We start from the raw sequence: 19,149 nt of genomic DNA, 5'->3' as shown, positions 1-19,149 counted from the left end.
TTTGCCTATTGGTATTATTTTTGGATGTCTATCCTATTTATTTTTGTTGCATATTGTGCAATTACGAATGCATTATTTCATTCTTTTTTTCATTTCTGGCCATTAGTACAATTTTTCTATTTGTTTTATATTTTCATTAAAGTTGCGTTGAGCTCTATTATCAGTTTGTTCAGTTATTCCAGCCTGATCTTCCCTATTAATAATATCCAAAACCAATTTGGTTTTGAAAAGTCTGTTTCAGGGATCCATGGATTTCATATAAATCCTCTATTGTACAGTGATTGCGGTTACCAATTTTGGTTGAATAAATTCTTTTAAAATGGTTAGCAAGTTTTCCACTGTATCATATTATATTAAATGTCTTTTATTTCCAAAATTTTCAATTAATTCGTGAATTGTAAATCTGTTTCTACACAGAATTATCTGTTGTTTAAATTGGTTTACAGGTTTTTCGTTTCATGTATTCTAATACTTTCACTACTTTGTGCGGAATGTTGTGATTCATTTGTCTGCGAATCCAGTGGATCATCGGACATATGGTTAATTCGAGACGTGGCAATGCATCTGCCACAATATTGGTTCTACCAGGTCGATAAACAAATTTTAAAGCAAACTCTTCTATAAATGCGTGCCATCTTTTCATTTTTGGATTAGGGTTACGTGGTGACAAAGCAAATGTCAATGGTTGAGGATCAGTATCAATTTCTAAATGAGTGACACAATATATATAATTTCTAAGAGTTTTCAATGCCCAAACAATAGCAAAGAATTCTTTTTCATTTGTTGCATAATTTCTTTCCGTTTTATTAAGAGTTTTTGAAATACAAGTGATTGGTCTACCCTCCTGTGAGAGCACAGCGCCTATTGCTACATTATAGGCATCGGTAGTTAGAACAAAATCCTTTGAATAATCTGTTTGCGTCAATTCCATCTCTGACGCCAAATGTTTTTTTAATTTATTAAATGCCTGAATTCGATTTTGATCCAAATTTATTTCAAATTTTTTCGACTTATTCCTGCAAACTCTCTCATTTTCTCCAGATAAGTATCTACTCAATGGTTTTGTTATTGTTGCAAATTTTTTAACAAACTTACGATAATATCCTGCAATTCCCAAAAATCCTCTAAGTTCCCGCAAATTTTCAGGTATCGGGTAATTTAAAATCAATCTTATCTTGTGTTAGGGTCTGTTTTCATAAAGTTTTGTGCTATTATATATCCTGAAAACTCTATTTCTTTTTCAAAAACTGTGATTTTTCAAATGTAATTTTCATATTTGCTTTTCTCAACACTTCTGTCACTATTTTTAAATCTCGCAAATGTTGTGTTATATTTTCTGAAAAAATAATTATGTCATCCATGTAAACATGGCAAATCTTTCATATCTGTTCACTCAATATATCATCCATTGCTCTTCAATGCTTGAAAAATATTTTGATTTACCTAAATTAGATAAAATTGCGTTGGTGTATTTTTTTGTATTTAATGCTGCTTCCGCAACGCTAGCAACATTGCTTACGTTGACATCATTTTGTATGCGTCGATAATGGAAAATTGAACTTGGAAAATATAAGTCGGGTGTGAGTGATACAGCATCAATCACTTTCATACCGTAGCGACCGCCGCCATTACCAACTGCTGAAATTGGCACTGTAGCGGAAGCTGTGGTATGTGGACTTTCCCTACCTTAGTGCCATAGATACATACATATACATACATATTGCTGAACTGATAATGAAATGACAATTCTTAAAACCCATGCAACAAATGCGCAATCAGCAACAAAAATTAGCTTATCAAATAATTTAAAAAAAAAATATTTATAATTTGTAAAAAAACGTGGAAGAAAGCTTTCCTTGTTGGCAAGTGGGAATGTCACGGTCAGTCTTTGATGTTAATTGAAAGCCAACGGGCGCTAATCGCCGCATTTGTTCTATACCTCTAGGCGCAGCTTTTGGGTTGTGCAATCAAAATTCACTAAGCAGAAGTTAATTGCAAAAATAAATGATCAATTTAATTGTAAAGTGCAAATGTTAAGGTAATTAAAAAAAGTTATAAGTAAAAATAAAATAAAAACGAATGAGCAGTTTTGCGAGAATTTTGGAGTTTTGGAAAATGAAGTTAAATTTCTTATTTGTGAGAAGAAAAAAATTTATATAATCTTATGTGCATATTCAAAGAGACAGAACCAAATCGCTAAGCAATTTTTTGATATTCGTTACCATATTTTGTAGATTAATTTGGTGATAAAGTTCTTAAAATAGTTTACGTTTATAAAAAAAAATAATAAGATTATTTGATATGCTTTACCCATTGCAGTATTATAGAGTAAGAGCCCGTGACGGCTAGTCATTTTATAAAAGTTGAAATGTCGTCAGTGCATACTTCCAACTGAAGTAGGATCGTTGGTGTATTATAAAACTTGAGTCATGGTGCCATTAACAGATATCGTGCAAAAATTCTGCAGTAAAATAGACATTTCTTTCGTCATTTTATAAAGACTGATTTTCATATATGGTCTTCGTCACGATATAAGAAGCCACTAGCCTCATTGCCAGACACTTTCCATAGTGCCTTTGATTAGCCGTGCAAAATTTTTGCATGATATCTGTTAAAGCCACCATGACTCACGTTTAATAATAGACCAATGATCCTGCTTCAGTTGGAAGTATGCACTGACGAAATTTCAACTTTTATAAAATGACAAAGGTCTGGCAGTCACAGGCTTTTAGACTATTACAGCAACTGCAAAAGCTGACAAATTTTACAACCAGAAATGAGCCTATACCTTTTTAAAGGCCTCTGGTATGCTGAAAAAGTGTCAGCATTTTTTAATTTTTTCTGGTTTTCGAGATATTTGTACCTGAAAGTCTAAAATTACGTTTCGTTGCTTTATTCATTGTTTTTTTTTTTTTCATCACGAAAACTTCTTTTTATTCAACTAAAACAACAGCATAAGGGAGTTGAGAATTTTGCGCGAATGGTCTAGCATCATTGCATTTGCAAACGGGTGTAGTATTTTTGCACAATACACTAACAAATTATACGACTGCGTAATAGCTACGTCATTGCAAATACGCAACAACAAAAACTGTAGTAATTTTTTCCGTTCTGTATAGCAAATCAGCAACTGTTAATACAATACAAAATGTGAAAAGAAATTTTGAAAATAAAATAAGTTGTTCACGATTCGTAGCCTATACTTCCTATAGCAACTTTTCCTATATAAAATGCACAAAACTGCCTTCATATAATATTCTAGAATTCCACTATAATCCTTGAAAATGGTGTTTTATTTTTCAAAAGGCTCTCTTTGTGAGTTAGTGTATTATTTTTTAAAGTGTATTAGGTTTGTGATACACTAATACGAATCAATCTATTTAACCACATTCCCTAAATCAACTGTTGCTGACCGTGATATTGGCAAAAGGGATATCTTAACGTCTTTGCAGATTACTAAACAAGTGCGGAAGAAGCGTTTTCGGATAATCTGGATTAAATTCCCATATTTTTAAATAAATATTAATAAATGTTTATAATTCAGGTTTCCATTTTCATTACTATTTCAGCATCCTGTTGCATTTACAGAATGCTCCGATTCAGTGATAATTCAGTGCGTCTGTCGAACACAGCCTAGTTGCTCTTTGATATTGTATTGCTGGCGTTGCCAGATGTGTATAACTACAACACTTTCTTTGCCTTTGGCTACTGCAAGTATTTTACCCGCCTTAGAATATTCTGAGACATGGAAAGTCAGATTTAGGTTTCGTTAAGTCACATTTCAGTTGAGCCAATTTTAGCGGTCCAGGTCAACAAGCTCCGAAGGGTTCTTCTAAGATTTCGCTTAATGGAGTGTACAATAGTCCTCCTACTGCTATTAATACATTTACTCCATTTACTCTATTTATATTTAAAATTAAGTAATGCAAGAAGTGTCTTGGAGTGCAAACACGCATCCGGGATTTTCACATTAGGACATCTGTACTCGTTTCTTGGTCATTAAGGGATAGAAGGTAACCAAATGGGCGATAAGTAGGCAAAGCAGGATGCTGCACTCGATGAATCGACGGTAGACATCTCAGTACGTTTAAAAGAAACCAAGAAGAGACAGGAGTTGAATATGATCCATCAAGCAGAAAAGGCGTGCAAAGAGACGATCATGTGCCAATAATACTATGTCAGAGTTAAAAGTTGCTCATATCGTGATGAGCATACTAATAGAGACTGTTTTCTGGCGTCGCATGCTTATAAATGAGGCCTCGTCAGTAACATCAAATATGTGAAGTGCGAGCAGTAGAAAGAAACCGTTGAGCGCGTGTCGGGTTCATGTCCTACGCTCGCGCGGTCAATGCACCAAGGGTGGCAGAGCTGTCAGATCTCGAGGCAGCTGTTAAGCCAGATCTTGGACAACTTCTTGTGTTTGCTAAGAGGACGGAGCTGTTTTATAACACAAGTCGAATTTATCCTTTTGGTCGTCAAACAAATTCTGGTAACACTAAGAACATATTCAGTGAGGTTTCTATTGATTGGCTCAGGGAATCAGCATCAATCAAGCACTTTGAATTAAAAAAAGAAATACTTTGCGCTTTTCAACGCCGAATAGATTTAGGCAGGCCGGGACCTACATTTTTTATGCCGACTCCGAACGGCAGCTGTAAGGCATATGCATTTTCACTGCTAACTTATCATTGCAGGAATACACTAGAAGTGTCTTCCAAACCACTGCCGAGAGCCGACCCCCGCTTAGAAACACTTCTTTTCTAATTGAAAACACTTTTTTCTAAATTTTTGTTATTGCTTTGCACCGGACTTGAACCCAAAACTATCGGGTGGTTAGCGAGGTACGCTACAAGAACACTACAGTAGCCGCATTCTAAACACACTCAAGTAGGAAAGGTTATTCAATCTTACGTAACGTACACGATTACCATAAAGATCCTCAAAAAATGTATACATCTCTAGTGTAATAAATAAAGTCCATCTTCTGTGCTCGCCTGAGATTTATTTTATATCTCTCAATCTATATAAATATATGGGGTTTTCACGTGCAGTGAACACGTTATATGTGAAAAGGGATGACCGAAATACAGGCTGATTGCGATGATAGAGGGAGCCGAATATTAGCTATTTTACAATAAATATTAAATCTTATAGTTTCTTCCGAAATAAAAAAAAAATATATAAAAACAAGTAAGGAAGGCTAAGTTCGAGTGTAACCGAACATTACATACTCAGCTGAGAGCTTTGGAGACAAAATAAGGGAAAATCACCATTTAGCACAATGAACCTAGGGTAATCCTGGAATGTTTTTGTATGACATGTGTATCAAATTAAAGGTATTAATGAGGCTTTTAAAAGGGAGTAGCCTTTAGTTGCATATGTGAAGGCGTTTTCGAGATATCGACCAAAATGTGGACCAGGGTGACCCAGAACATCTTCTGTCGGGTGCCGCTAATTTATTTATATATGTAATACCACGAACAGTATTCCTGCCAAGATTCCAGGGGCGTTTTATTTCGCCCTGCAGATCTTTTTCATTTTCTTCTACTTAATATGGTAGGTGTCACACCCATTTTACAAAGTTTTTTCTAAAGTTATATTTTGCGTCAATAAACCACTACAATTACCATGTTTCATCTCTTTTTTCATATTTGGTAGAGAATTATGGCATTTTTTCATTTTTCGTAATTTTTGATATCGGAAAAGTGGGCGTGGTCATAGTCGGATTTCGGCCACATTTTATACCAAGATAAAGTGACTTCAGATAAGTACGCGAACTAAGTTTAGTTAAGGTATATCGTTTTTTGCGCAAGTTATCGTGTTAAGGGCCGAGCGGAAGGACAGACGGTCGACTGTGTATAAAAACTGGGCGTGGCTTCAACCAATTTCGCCCATTTTCACAGAAAACAGTTATCGTCATAGATTCTACGTCCCTACCAAATTTAACAAGGACTGGTAAATTTTTGTTCGACTTATGGCATTAAAAGTATTCTAGACGAATTAAATGAAAAAGGGCGGAGTTATGCCCATTTTGAAATTTTCTTTTATCTTTGTATTTTGTTGCACCATATCATTACTGGAGTCGAACGTTGACATAATTTACTTTTATACTGTAAAGATATTAAATTTTCTATTAAAATTTGACTAAAAAAACATTTTTTTTAAATTGGGCGTGTTCGTCATCCGATTTTGCTATTTTTTATTTAGCGCATATATAGTAATAGTAGTAACGTGCCTACCAAATTTCATCATGATATCTTCAACGACTGACAAATTACAGCTTGCAAAATTTTTAAATTACCTTCTTTTAAAAGTGGGCGGTGCCACGCCCATTGTAAAAAATTTTTCTAATTTTCTATTTAGCGTCATAAGGTGAATGCACCTACCAAGTTTCATCGCTTTATCCGTCTTTGGTAATGAATTATCGCACTTTTTCGGTTTTTCGAAATTTTCGAGATCGAAAAAGTGTGCGTGGTTGTAGTCCGATTTCGTTCATTTTAAATAGCGATCTGAGATGAGCGCCCAGGAACCTACATACCAAATTTCATCAAGATACCTCAAAATTTACTCAAGTTATCGTGTTTACAGACTGACGGACACCCACCCTTTGCATGAATTATCTTCCACGGTGGATCCGTTTGCTGCTGAAACATGCGCAAAAGTAATATTGAGGCTAGAATTTTGCGTGATAGTGATGAATGTTATGATGTTTCGGAGGTCAATGCCTTCTTTGTTGATTGCTTCATTGTTATTTCATCTTATATATGTACATATGTTTGTTTTTATTTTAATAGATATTTAAAAGAAATTGGCCTTTGTTGCTAATCAAATTATGAAGTGACTTTTGTTTGGCCTTAAACTTCCGATCATTTTAATCAAAAAACAATAAAAGCTAAGTTAATTTACGTCAACAAAAGACTTGCATTCATAAAACACTTGGCAGTATACTGATTTGTTATTGCAAAGGTAACAGCACCCACCAATGTTGCACTAAGTGGTGTCTGATTGGCAGTCTTTGAGAAGTTATAAGTCCGGTCTTACAAAGGACAAATTTATTGTGTGTAGTCTCTAGTCAAAGCTTGAAAACCTTTATAATGTCTCTTCATCCACTTGTTTATAATTATATCTTTGTTTATATAACATCACCTTACAGATGCAGCTCCAGTACTTATTTATTTTGATGACGCCACTTCTGTTGCCATTAAACTGCAGCAGTTATAGAATTTTGTTTATGGGTCCTTTTCCAGCACCCAGTCATTGGATGTGGTTGGAACACTTTGTACATGATCTTTTAAGGCGTGGACATCAAGTAACAACATTGACGAATCAACCCGCAAAGCAAACACATCCTAACTTAACGGAGATCATTATCGATCCTAAATTAGATATCGCTGCTCATCGTAAGTTTAATATTTGTTCATAATGGAAACGCAAAAGTATTTATTGTTTGCTTTCTTGCAGGCCCGCGTGAGAACATATTTAAAATGCATTTCACAAGCGATTTCGAAAACTTACAAATGTATTGGCACGTCGGTCTGTTAAGCTCAGAACATGCTTTGAGCGATCCAAAAGTAAAATCTTTAATAGCCAGCAAAGATTTGGAATTTGATTTAATTGTTTTGGAACAATTTTTTCATGAAAGTTTTCTGATGTTTGCACACAAATTTAAGTGTCCCGTTGTTACATTGGGCACAATGGGCTATGCTGATAATATGGATCGTGCTATGGGTTTACTGACACCATGGGCGATAGTGCCACATTTTCTTATAGCATACACGGATAGGATGACTTTCCTACAACGTGCTTACAATACCTATCTCTCGTTGTATGATGCTGTGCTGAGACACTGGTACTACTTGCCACGAATGCAAGAGATGGCTGAGCGACATTTTGGCAATTATGCCGATGGTGAGTACTCAACCCTTTTTGTAGAGAACCTGTCACATTCTGTTTTCATGATACGAAAAATACGTTGTACTTGGCTTGAAAGAATTGATTCTTTAACAAAGCTATGCTGGCAGACCTGTAAGGGGCACGATTTGGGGGAGTCGAGACATTCATATGTGAACTTTAAGACCATTTGGTGTATGTATTTCGCCCATAGTTGAGTACGAGGTAGTAGTATTTGGATTATTTCAAGGCTATTTCGTGATACTTTCTATACCATAGTTATTTGGACTTTTTCGGAACTATTTTCTTGATTACTTCAAACTTTCCAGGACTGTTTCGGGATCGCTTAGGTACTATTTTAGAAATAGTATCAGGAATATTTCGGGATAGTTCGTAGAGTCCGTTCGTCATTAGTACGGGTGTTTTCGGAACTATTCGAGATTGTTCAAAGACTAATGATTATTTTGAGACTATTTTTGGATTAATTTTGCACTACTTCTTAATTATTTCGTTTATTATGTCGGGACTATGTAGGTATTGAATCAAGGCGAATCCAGTACCTAATGTTGTTATCCCAACAGCTGGTTGCTTCTTCTTGATTATTTTCCATACAGTGCATTGTACTTTAATATGTCAGTTAATCGAAATCAGTGAAAATTTTCTTTTGACTTGACATTCTTCCGCGCGGAGAATTGGTTGAATTTGCTTTGCCATCACCTGGTATGGATTTGCCTTGATATTGAATAAAAAAAAAGCAAGAAAGGCTAAGTTCGGGTATAACCGAACATTATATACTCAGCTGAGGGATTTGGAGACAAAATTGTCTTTTTCATGGATACATACAAATGGTATTACTAAAAAGTGGAGCAACTTGCCTTTGCTATCTCTATTCAGCTACCAATTCGTTTTATTAGAATATTTTTTTTAAATATGAAAATTTGGTTAAATTTGAACGCATTTCTTTATAATTTTTTTTTTAAATCGCCCCTGAAATATTTTCGAAGCGCTCTTTATTATGAGTCCGATAAGAGTCCGTGTCAGAAATGTGTGCCTCGAGAAAATATAAACCTATAATCATAAGACTCATAGATGACTCCTATAAGGTGGAAATTATGAGCCGTATGCCAAGAATGTATTTTTAATTTTGATATATGGAAGTCTAAATTTATCTCAATTAGTATACTTATACAGTTACGGAATACCGTAATGAGAACAAAATTAATATACTCTGTGAGCTCTGCTCATCTGAGTATAATTATAGCTGAGTGGTTTCGTAGGGTTTCGTGGATGGTTTGTAACTGGTTTTTAATTACATATCACATACGTTTGGGAAATATCGACCAAATTGTAGACCAAGGGTGACGTTTTTTGGAACGATTTTCCTTCATCCTTTGTCAAATAAGGGAAAATCACCATGTAGGAAAATGAACCTGGTAACCCTGGAATGTGTTTGTATGACATGGGTATTAAAAAGTATTTTAAAAGGGTGTGGGCCTTAGTTCTATAGGTTGACGCCTTTTCGAGATATCGCCATAAAAGTGGACCAGGGGTGACTCTATAATGTGTTTGTACGATATGGGTATAACATTAAAGGTATTAATGAGGGTTTTAAAAGGTAGTGGCTCTTAGTTGTATATGTGAAGGCGTTTTTGAGATATCGACCAAAATGTGGACCAGGTTGACCTAGAACATCATCTGTCGGGTACCACTAATTTACTTGTATATATAACTAGCAGACCCGTCAGACGTTGTTCTACACTAAATTTGGTCTATCTCCACACATTTTAATACGCTTTTTCCGTCTAGCTCTTGAGACCCTAGTCACTCAGCGGTATAAAAATTACTCTGTACTAAAGCACTCATCGACAGCTTCAATTTGATACCCATAATGTAAAAACACATCCTAGTGTTACCCTGATGCACGTTTTGGTATATATCTCGAGACCCTTCACAAATAGGTATGAAAATTACCCTGTACTAAAGCACTCATCAACAGCTTTCATTTGTTATCCATATTGTATAAACACTTTCTAGGAGTACCCGGGTCCACGTTTTGGCATCAGTCTCGAGACCCTAGTCACTAATAGGTATGAAAATAACCCTGTACTAAAGCACTCATCAACAGCTTTCATTCGTTATGACAATTGGCACGGTGGATCGAGCGACTACAAAGCTATGACTTTTCCATTGAGCATCGAAAAGGTAGTACCCATGGAAATGCCGATGCAATGTCACGAAGACCATGTAGTTTGGAATGAAAGCACTGTTCAAAAGCCGAGGCTAAAGAAGACATTATAGATGTCCGACTAATGACTATAACATGTACAGATGAATGGGACAAGGAACAACTAAGAAAGTGTCAGCTAGAAGATACAGATCTGTCACATGTTATGCAAGGGCTCGAATGAAACGAAAGACCAAGCAGAGAAGAGATGTCAGCAGATAGTCCCATTGCGAAGTCATATTGGGCACAGTGGAACAGTTTAGAATTGATATCCGGTTGCCTTCATCGAGTATGGGAGAGTGAAGATGGTAAATGCAAGAAGAAACTGATAGTTGTTCCCAGAAAGAGGATTCCTGACGTGCTCAGCGAGCTGCATAATGGTCCAAGTGGAGGTTATCTTGGAATCACGAAGACGCTCGAGAAAATTAAGCAGAGATTCTATTGGGTTGGTTGCCGTCAGTCGGTCACCGAGTGGATTGCCAACTGCGAGGTTTGCAACAGAGCGAAAGGGCCCAAAACACGAAGTCATGGCCAGATGAAGCAGTATATTTCAGGTGCACCATTTGAAAGGATCGCCATGGATGTCGCAGGTCCATTTCCTACTAGCAAGCACGGAAACAAATACGTACTGGTGGTTACGGATTATTTCAGTAAATGGCCAGCGGTATACCCAATCCCAAACCAAGAAGCAGAAACAGTAGCAGAAGTGGTTACCAACGAATGGGTTGCAAGGTATGGTGTACCAATGGAGATACATTCTGACCAAGGCAGGAACTTTGAATCAGCTGTGTTCCAAGAAATGTGCAATAAGTTGGGCATTCGGAAAACACGGACAACTTGCATTACATCCTCAGTCCGATGGTATGGTGGAACGTTTCAATAGAACATTGGAAGAGCATTTAAGGAAAGTAGTAGACAAGTACTATAAGGAGTGGGATACCCGCATACCATTATTCTTGATGGCTTACCGATCAGCATGAAACCACGAGCCAAACCACTGCAAAAGTAATTTTTGGCAATGGCCTTCGACTGCCAGCTGATTTGAGGTTTGGGATAGATGACGATGCGGAAAGAAACGTCAAGAAATCCACTGGTGTCTTGGAAGAAGAGCTGAGAGAGATACACGATCTTGTAAGGCAACGAGCAAAGATTATGAGTGATAAGATGAAAGCGAGATATGATAAAGCAATTAATTCAGAAGGTTTTCAGGAAGGAGATTTGGTGCTGTTATACAAACCACAACGTAAAATAGGTTTGTCCCCGAAATTGCAGTGTAATTGGGAAGGCCCATACAAAGTTGTAAAACAGATCAACGATGTAGTGTACCGCATACAAACCATCGGTAAACCACAAACCAAAATGAAAGTGGTCCATATGGAAAGGCTGGCAACGTTTAGATCGGGAGATTTGTCTAATCGGGACGATCAGACTTAGGTGGAGGGCAGTGTTACGAATATTAGCAAAATTAAGGAGTGCTGCCATCTCTAAGCCGATGCTAAGCAGTGACGTGAATTCACATCCATAGATCAATCATTATGTATCTACATAAACGAAACAATAATTGCGTCTACACATATGTACCATGTACGTATACGAGCAGCGGAGAGTCAATGCACATACACATGCATATATCTGAGATACTCTTATAACTATGCAATGAGAAAAACTATAAAACTGTGCAATTGTAGTTACAGCTGAGAAGTTTGAGAGCTGCTGGACTAGTATATTCTGGAAGCGCCTAGAAGATGCGAGATTTGAAACCAAAGAGTACAAAAGGCGGCAATGGTAGAGGCGCTGGAATTCAGTTTGATTTGAGCTGTCAAGCAGTTTCGATTAAGACGCTATCTAGCGAGCAATAGCAGTATTATTTTGAAAGTGAGTTTCATTTGAGCTATCAATCAGTTTGGTTATTAAGCAAGCTATTCGTTGCAAAGTATAAGTGTTATTGTGAAGTACTTTAATAAAGGCCATTTTTCTATTATTCAATATTGGAGTTATTTATTCAACAATTTAGTGATTCGAACTTAGCAGAAGGGTAAATAAGAAGATTTACAAGTGAATTCGTTACAATATTAACTGTACCCTCTCACGAAGCTAAGCTTTCAAATCCAAAAAACCGTTTTAAAATCGGAGTATTCTCTGTTAAGTTATGTGCATACATGGCATTTAGCGACTTTATTTTATAAGATTTATAGATATAGATAGATAGATACCACGAACAATATTCCTGCCATTATTCCAAGAGCTTTTGATTTCGGCCTGCAAGACTTTTTCATTTTCTTCTAGTTAATATGGTAGGTGTCACACCCATTTTACAAAGTTTTTTCTAAAGTTATATTTTGTGTCAAAAAAACAATCCAATCACCATGTTTCGTCCCTTTTTTCGTATTTGGTATATAATCATGACATTTTTCGAAAATTTCAATTTCAAAAAAGTGGGTGTGGTCATAGTCGAATTTCGCCCATTTTTAATACCAATATAAAGTGAGTTCAGATAAGTACGTGAACTAAGTTTAGTAAGCGGAAGGACAGACGGTCGATTGTGTATAAAAACTGGTCATGGTTTCAACCGATTTCGCCCATTTTCCCAGAATATAGTCATCGTCATAGAAGCTTTGCCCCTACCAAATTTCTCAAAGATTGGTAAATTTTTGTTCGACTTATGGCATTAAAAGTATTCTAGACAAATTAAATGAAAAGGGGAGGGCCACGCCCATTTTGAAATTATCTTTTATTGTTGTATTTTGTTGCACCATATCATTACTGGAGCTGAATTTTGACATAATTCATTTGTATACATACTGTAAAGATATTAAATTTTTTGCTAAAATTTGACTAAAAAAATTTTTTTTTTTTAAAGTGGGCATGTTCGTCATCCGATTTTGCTAATTTTTATTAAGAACACATACATTAATTGGGGTAACGTTCCTGCCAACTGTAACGATATCTTCAACGACTGCCAAATTGCAGCAAACCTTTTAAATTGTATTCTTTTAAAGTGGGCGGCGCTACGCCCATTGTCCAAAATTATACTAATTTTCTACTCTGCGCCATAAGATCAACCCACCTACCAATCTTCATTGCTTTATCCGTCTTTGGTAATGAATTATCGCACTTTTTCGGTTTTTCGAAATTTTCGATATCGAAAAGGTGGGCGTTGTTATAGTCCGATTTCGTTCATTTCAAATAGCGATCTGAGGTGAGTGCCCAGGAATTTACATACCAGATTTCATTAAGATAACTCAAAAGTTACTCAAATTATCGTGTTTACGGACAGACGGACGGACGGACATGGCTCAATGAATTTCTTTTTCGAGATCATTTTTATATATAGAAGTCTATATCTATCTCGATTAGTTTATGCCGTTACGGAGTACCGTTATGCGAACCAAATTAATATACTCTGTGAGCTCTGCTCAGTTGAGTATAAAACAAGTAAGGAAGGCTAAGTTCGGGTGTAACCAAACATTACATACTAAGTTGAGAGCTATGGAGACAAAATAAGGGAAAATCACCATGTAGGAAAATGAACGTAGAGCAACCCTGGAATGTGGTTGTATGACATGTGTATCAAATGGAAGGTATTAAAGAGTATTTTAAGAGAAAGTGTGCCTTAGTTGTATATGTGAAGGCGTTTTCGAGATATCGCCATAAAGGTGGTCCAGGGTGACTCCAGAATGTGTTTGTACGATATGGGAATCAAATGAAAGGTGTTAATGAGTATTTTAAAAGGGAATGGGCTTTAGTTCTATAGGTGAACGCCTTTTCGAGATATGGCCATTAAGGTGGGCCAGGGGTGACTATAAATGTGTTTGTACGATATGGGTATCAAATGGAAGGTGGTAATGAGTATTTTAAAAGGGAGTGATCCTTAGTTCTATAGGTGGACGCCATTTCGAGATATCGCCATAAAGGTGGGCCAGGGGTGACTCTAGAATGTGCTTGTACGATATCGGTATCAAATGAAAGGTGTTAATGAGTATTTTAAAATGGAATGGGCTTTAGTTCTATAGGTGAACGCCTTTTCGTGATATCGCCATAAGGGTGGGCCAGGGGTGACTCTAGAATGTGTTTGTACGATATGGGTATCAAATTAAAGGTATTAATGAGGGTTTTAAAAGCGAGTGGCCCTTAGATGTATATGTGAAGGCGTTTTCACGATATCGACCAAAATGTGGACCAGGGTGATCCAGAAAATCATCTGTCGGGTACTGCTAATTTATTTATATATGTAATTCCACGAACAGTATTCCTGCCAAGATTCCAAGGGCTGCTGATTTCGCCCTGTGGAACTTTTTCATTTTCTTCTACTTAATATGGAAGGTGTCACACCCATTTTACAAAGTTTTTTCTAAAGTTATATTTTGCGTCAATAAACCAACCAAATTATTATGTTTCATCCCTTTTTTCGTATTTGGTATAGAACTATGGCATTTTTTTAATTTTTCGTAATTTTCGGTATCGAAAAAGTGGGCGTGGTTTTAGTCGGATTTCGGCAATTTTTTATACCAATATAAAGTGAGTTCAGATAAGTACGTGGACTAAGTTTAGTAAAGACATATCGATTTTTGCTCAAGTTATCGTGTTAACGGCCGAGCGGAAGGACAGACGGTGGACTGTGTATAAAAACTGGGCGTGGCTTCAACCGATTTCGCCCATTTTCACAGAAAACAGTTATCGTCATAGAATCTATGCCCCTACCAAATTTAAGATGGATTGGTAAATTTTTGTTCGACTTATAGCATTAAAAGTATTCTAGACAAACTAAATGAAAATGGGCGGAGCCACGCCCATTTTGAAATTTTCTTTTATTTTTGTATTTTGTTGCATCATAACATGGAGTTGAATGTTGCCTTAATTTACTTATATACAGTAAAGATATTAAATTTTTGTTAACATTTGACTTTAAAAAATTTTTTTTTAAAAAGTGGGCGTGTTCTTCATCCCATTTTGCTAATTTTTATTTAGCGCATATATAGTAATAGTAGTAACGTTCCTGCCAAATTGCATCATGATATCTTCAACGACTGCAAATTACAGCTTGCAAAACTTTTAAATTACCTTTTTTAAAAAGGGGGCGTTGCCACGCCCATTGTCCAAAATCTTACCAATTTTCTATTTTGCGTCATATGGTCAACTCATCTACCAAGTTTCATCGCTTTATCCGTCTTTGGCAATGAATTATCGCATTTTTTCGGTTTTTCGAAATTTTCGATATCGAAAAAGTGGGCGTGGTTATAGTCCGATATCGTTCATTTTAAATAGCGATCTGAGATGAGTGCCCAGAAACCTACATACCAAACTTCATCAAGATACCTCAAAATTTACTCAAGTTATCGTGTTAACGGACAAACGGACGGACGGACATGGCTCAATCAAATTTTTTTTCGATACTGATGATTTTGATATATGGAAGTCTATATCTATCTCGATTCCTTTATACCTGTACAACCAACCGTTATCCCATCAAAGTTAATATACTCTGTGAGCTCTGCTCAACTGAGTATAAAAAATTTAAAAACAGGTAAACAAATTGGTTTTGAGTTCTCATCATTGCGAAAAATATAGAAACATTATCAAAAACGAAAACCAAAATTATTTAGAAAGAAATTACAATATTTTCCCAGGGCAATTTAACTAGAAAATTATCATGACAGACGATTGGTAATTTAAACTCTCTGTAAAACAGGAAAGCGTTCACGTAATTAATCCGTTTTTAGGACTTCAACTTTCACTTGCGTGAAGGGAATAACACATTTTTTTTCTATCTTTCAGGTCCACTACCGCATGTTAGCGAATTGGAGAAAAATATTTCCCTCATGTTGGTCAATAGTCACCGCAGCACAGATGTACCACGTCCCAGCATGCCCGGCCTAATTGACGTAGCTGGCGTACATATAAAACCAGCCAAACCACTACCAGAAGATCTGCAAACCTTCCTAGACAACTCAACGCACGGTGCGATCTACTTCAGCGTCGGCTCATATATGAAAAGCATAGAAATGCCACAGGAAAAAATAAATCTTCTATTGCAGGCATTCAGTCAACTCAAACAAAATGTGTTATGGAAATTAGAAAACTCATCGATTAGCCGCCTGCCGCCTAATGTGAAAATTCAAAGTTGGTTACCACAAAATGACATACTAGCACATCCTAATGTGAAAGTTTTCATGACGCATGCTGGCATATTTGGTATACAAGAGAGCATCTATTGGGGTGTACCAATGCTTTGCATACCTTTCTTCGGTGATCAACATCGTAACTCGATGCGTTCGGTGCAAGCTGGTTATGCACGTTGGTTGCATTTCGGTCAAATGACCAGTGACGATTTGGTGCAGAACTTGCGTTTACTTATCACCGATCGAACATACAAACAGAAGGCTTTAGAAATGTCACGTAAGTTTCGTGATAATTTGGTGGATCCTTTGGATGAGGCCTCTTATTGGATGGAATATGTGGTTAGACATAAAGGTGCGCCACATTTGAAATCTTACGGTGCTTATATGCCACTCTATCAGTATTTGCTATTGGATGTATTTGGCTGTACATTATTGTTGTTGTTTTTGGCAGTGTGGATACCACTGCGCTTTAACGAATTAAAAACTCAGACCTCCGTGCTTTTGAACAAAATTATTTGCTTAAGTAAAAAGAACACGGCTAACACGAAAACCTTAAAAAGGGAGCTGAGAGTAAGCAATAAATATCGTTATGCTGGATAACACAAGCAGATGAAAGATATTGCTGTTAAAAGGCTATGTTCAATAAATTTTTAAGTATGTATGTACAGTAGAGTGGTCCCTAGGAATAAAGTTAACGATTTTTTGTCTCGCTACTTCAAACGATATAAGATACAACGTAAAAATTTTCGACACTATTGGGCACCAATAAGGCATGTCAAACAGGGCTCCAAATTTAGACTAACCCTTGATGACTCAAAGTATTTAAAATATTTTTTTCTTCTTATATTTAAATTCGAAGGCATTATAGTCGAAGATATCAATTGTAAATTTTGGAGAGTGTGAAGGTGTGTCTTCATAGGTAGTCCGAGAGTTTTGCCCCGGTGTTATACGTCTTAGAAATATCCATTCGGAATAAAAAATGTATATGTATACCCCAGCGTCGTATAACCGTTTGAAGGGATGAGACTGGAACAACTGTAAAAAAATTAAGTATATACGGCCATAACTACTTGATAAGGTCGCAAAACGTGAAGCAACATGTTTCTTGCCTATAATCTATTTGTACCGTCGAGATTAGTATATGTAGGGGAGACACTATAGTCTGTGTGCACGGGCTTTCATTTCTTGTTATAACGTGTGGGTTAAAAAGATAACATTGTTAACTTTTAGATTAAGGAATAAAATAAGATAACAAAATTTTTAAATAAGCCTTTTATTTCAACATGAATAAAAAAAAAACAAAAAATCAGTAATTAACAGTCATATTCTCAAATCAATAAAAATTTCTCATTTAATTGCAATTGGCCTCAAAACAAATTAATTGATTTAGATTATACCTTGTAAATCTCTTCAAAGCCTTTTCTCCCGAGCACATTTGAACCCGCACTCCTACGATGGTTGAATGCAAACGCATTCAGCCACGTCATGCCTTAGTTGTTGTAAACTTTATCCCAATTGCCTTCCTAGCATATTTTAAACTACATACTTTTCTGGTGTAAATCAAAATATTACACTTTTTTATAGTTACATATATCATCAATTTTTAAATTTTCAACACAAAAATAAAAAGTGCATTTTACACCATATAAAAAATTCTGAGCACTTCCTTTATATAAATGGACAAAAATCAGCGAACAATGTCTCCTTATATGAAGATATATTCTTGCTAAACTTTGGTTTTTAAGTTTTGACATAGAAATTGCAAACATATTTATGAGAAGTAAAAATATAAAAGTGGAGCGCACATTAATTGGATTGCAAAGTTGGTAGGAAAGGATATATTATTAGTCAATAAATAGCGCTCCACCTTTATATTTTTACTTCTCTTAACAAAATTTTTTCAATTTCTATGTCAAAATTTAAAAATCAATTTTTAGCAAAAATATGTCGTTATATAAGGAGAGATTTTTCGCTGATTTTTGTCCGTTTATATAAAGGAAGTGTTTAAAATTTTTTAATTTTATTTTATTTTCTTCTTTTCTACATTTTCTCGGTGTCTTAACCTATGTATCTGTTATGTTTTACGCTTGTAGCTCAATGAGAACTTGCAAAAAAATCAATTCCAAAATTCCCTCTGTTCCGTTTGATTTTTCTAAATATCTCAGTCCGTGCGCCCCCTAGCGAAAATTTTTGTATTGTGTCATCGGCTGTCATCGACCTCTGAATTAAGCTCTAAATATTTAGTCTCTAGCTCATCGAGAAGGTACTTAAAACCCGATTTCAAATTTCGAAATTATTATCTAAATATTTCGATCCGTGCGCTACCTAATCGATTTTTTCTCCTTTTCTTACATTTTCTCGGTGTCTTAACCTATGTATCTGTTATGTTTTACGCTTGTAGCTCAATGAGAACTTACATAAAAATCAATCCCAAAATTCCCTCCGTTCCGTACGATTTTTCTAAATATCTCATCCCGTGCGCCCCCTAGCGAATCTTTTTGTATCGCGTCATCGGCTGTCATCGACCTCTGAATTAAGTTTGAAATGTCAAGCGTCTAGCTCATCGAGAAGTTACTTAAAAGCTGGTTGGGAAATTTTCAAATTCTTATCTAATTATTTCGATCCGTGCGCCACCTTAACGGTTTTTTTCCTTTTGTTGCATTGTCACGGTGTTCTAACTTATGTGTACAGTTTCACGTTTGTAGCTTAATGAGAAGTTACTTAAAATCGATTGCAAGATTTGCATGAAAAACGGACAAACATTCAACTGACCTAATATAAAGAAAGTAAAAATGATTTCAACAGGAATTTACTCTTATTTAAATCTTAATTTCATACAAACGTTTTAGAGTGTAGGCAGCCCTTTGCCTAGGTAAGCACTAATGATCCTTTTTTTGCGGGAATTGGACCAGGACC

The 19,149-nt window shown here is 35.9% G+C and overlaps 1 protein-coding gene across 1 annotated transcript; it reads left to right on the top strand.

Moving 5' to 3' along the window:
• Positions 1-1,906: 1,906 nt before the first annotated feature.
• On the top strand, positions 1,907-17,393 carry LOC137242871 (UDP-glucosyltransferase 2-like). The gene is made up of 4 exons (XM_067770124.1): positions 1,907-2,038; positions 7,154-7,400; positions 7,462-7,908; positions 15,890-17,393. The coding sequence occupies exons 2-4, from the start codon at positions 7,154-7,156 to the stop codon at positions 16,831-16,833; spliced, it is 1,638 nt and encodes a 545-aa protein (XP_067626225.1). The 5' UTR covers positions 1,907-2,038; the 3' UTR covers positions 16,834-17,393.
• Positions 17,394-19,149: the final 1,756 nt, after the last annotated feature.

The sequence above is a fragment of the Eurosta solidaginis genome, chromosome 2 (genome assembly GCF_040869045.1).
Source record: "Eurosta solidaginis isolate ZX-2024a chromosome 2, ASM4086904v1, whole genome shotgun sequence".
NCBI lineage: Eukaryota > Metazoa > Arthropoda > Insecta > Diptera > Tephritidae > Eurosta > Eurosta solidaginis.
This window is presented reverse-complemented; position numbering and strand designations above follow the sequence as displayed.

Bases quoted from the DNA above. Each gene is read 5' to 3' on its own strand.
- LOC137242871 (XM_067770124.1), top strand. From the start codon at position 7,154: ATGCAGCTCCAGTACTTATTTATTTTGATGACGCCACTTCTGTTGCCA. The intron at 7,401-7,461 runs GTAAGTTTAATA...GCTTTCTTGCAG, and splicing joins ATTAGATATCGCTGCTCATC to GCCCGCGTGAGAACATATTT. The intron at 7,909-15,889 runs GTGAGTACTCAA...TCTATCTTTCAG, and splicing joins TTTTGGCAATTATGCCGATG to GTCCACTACCGCATGTTAGC.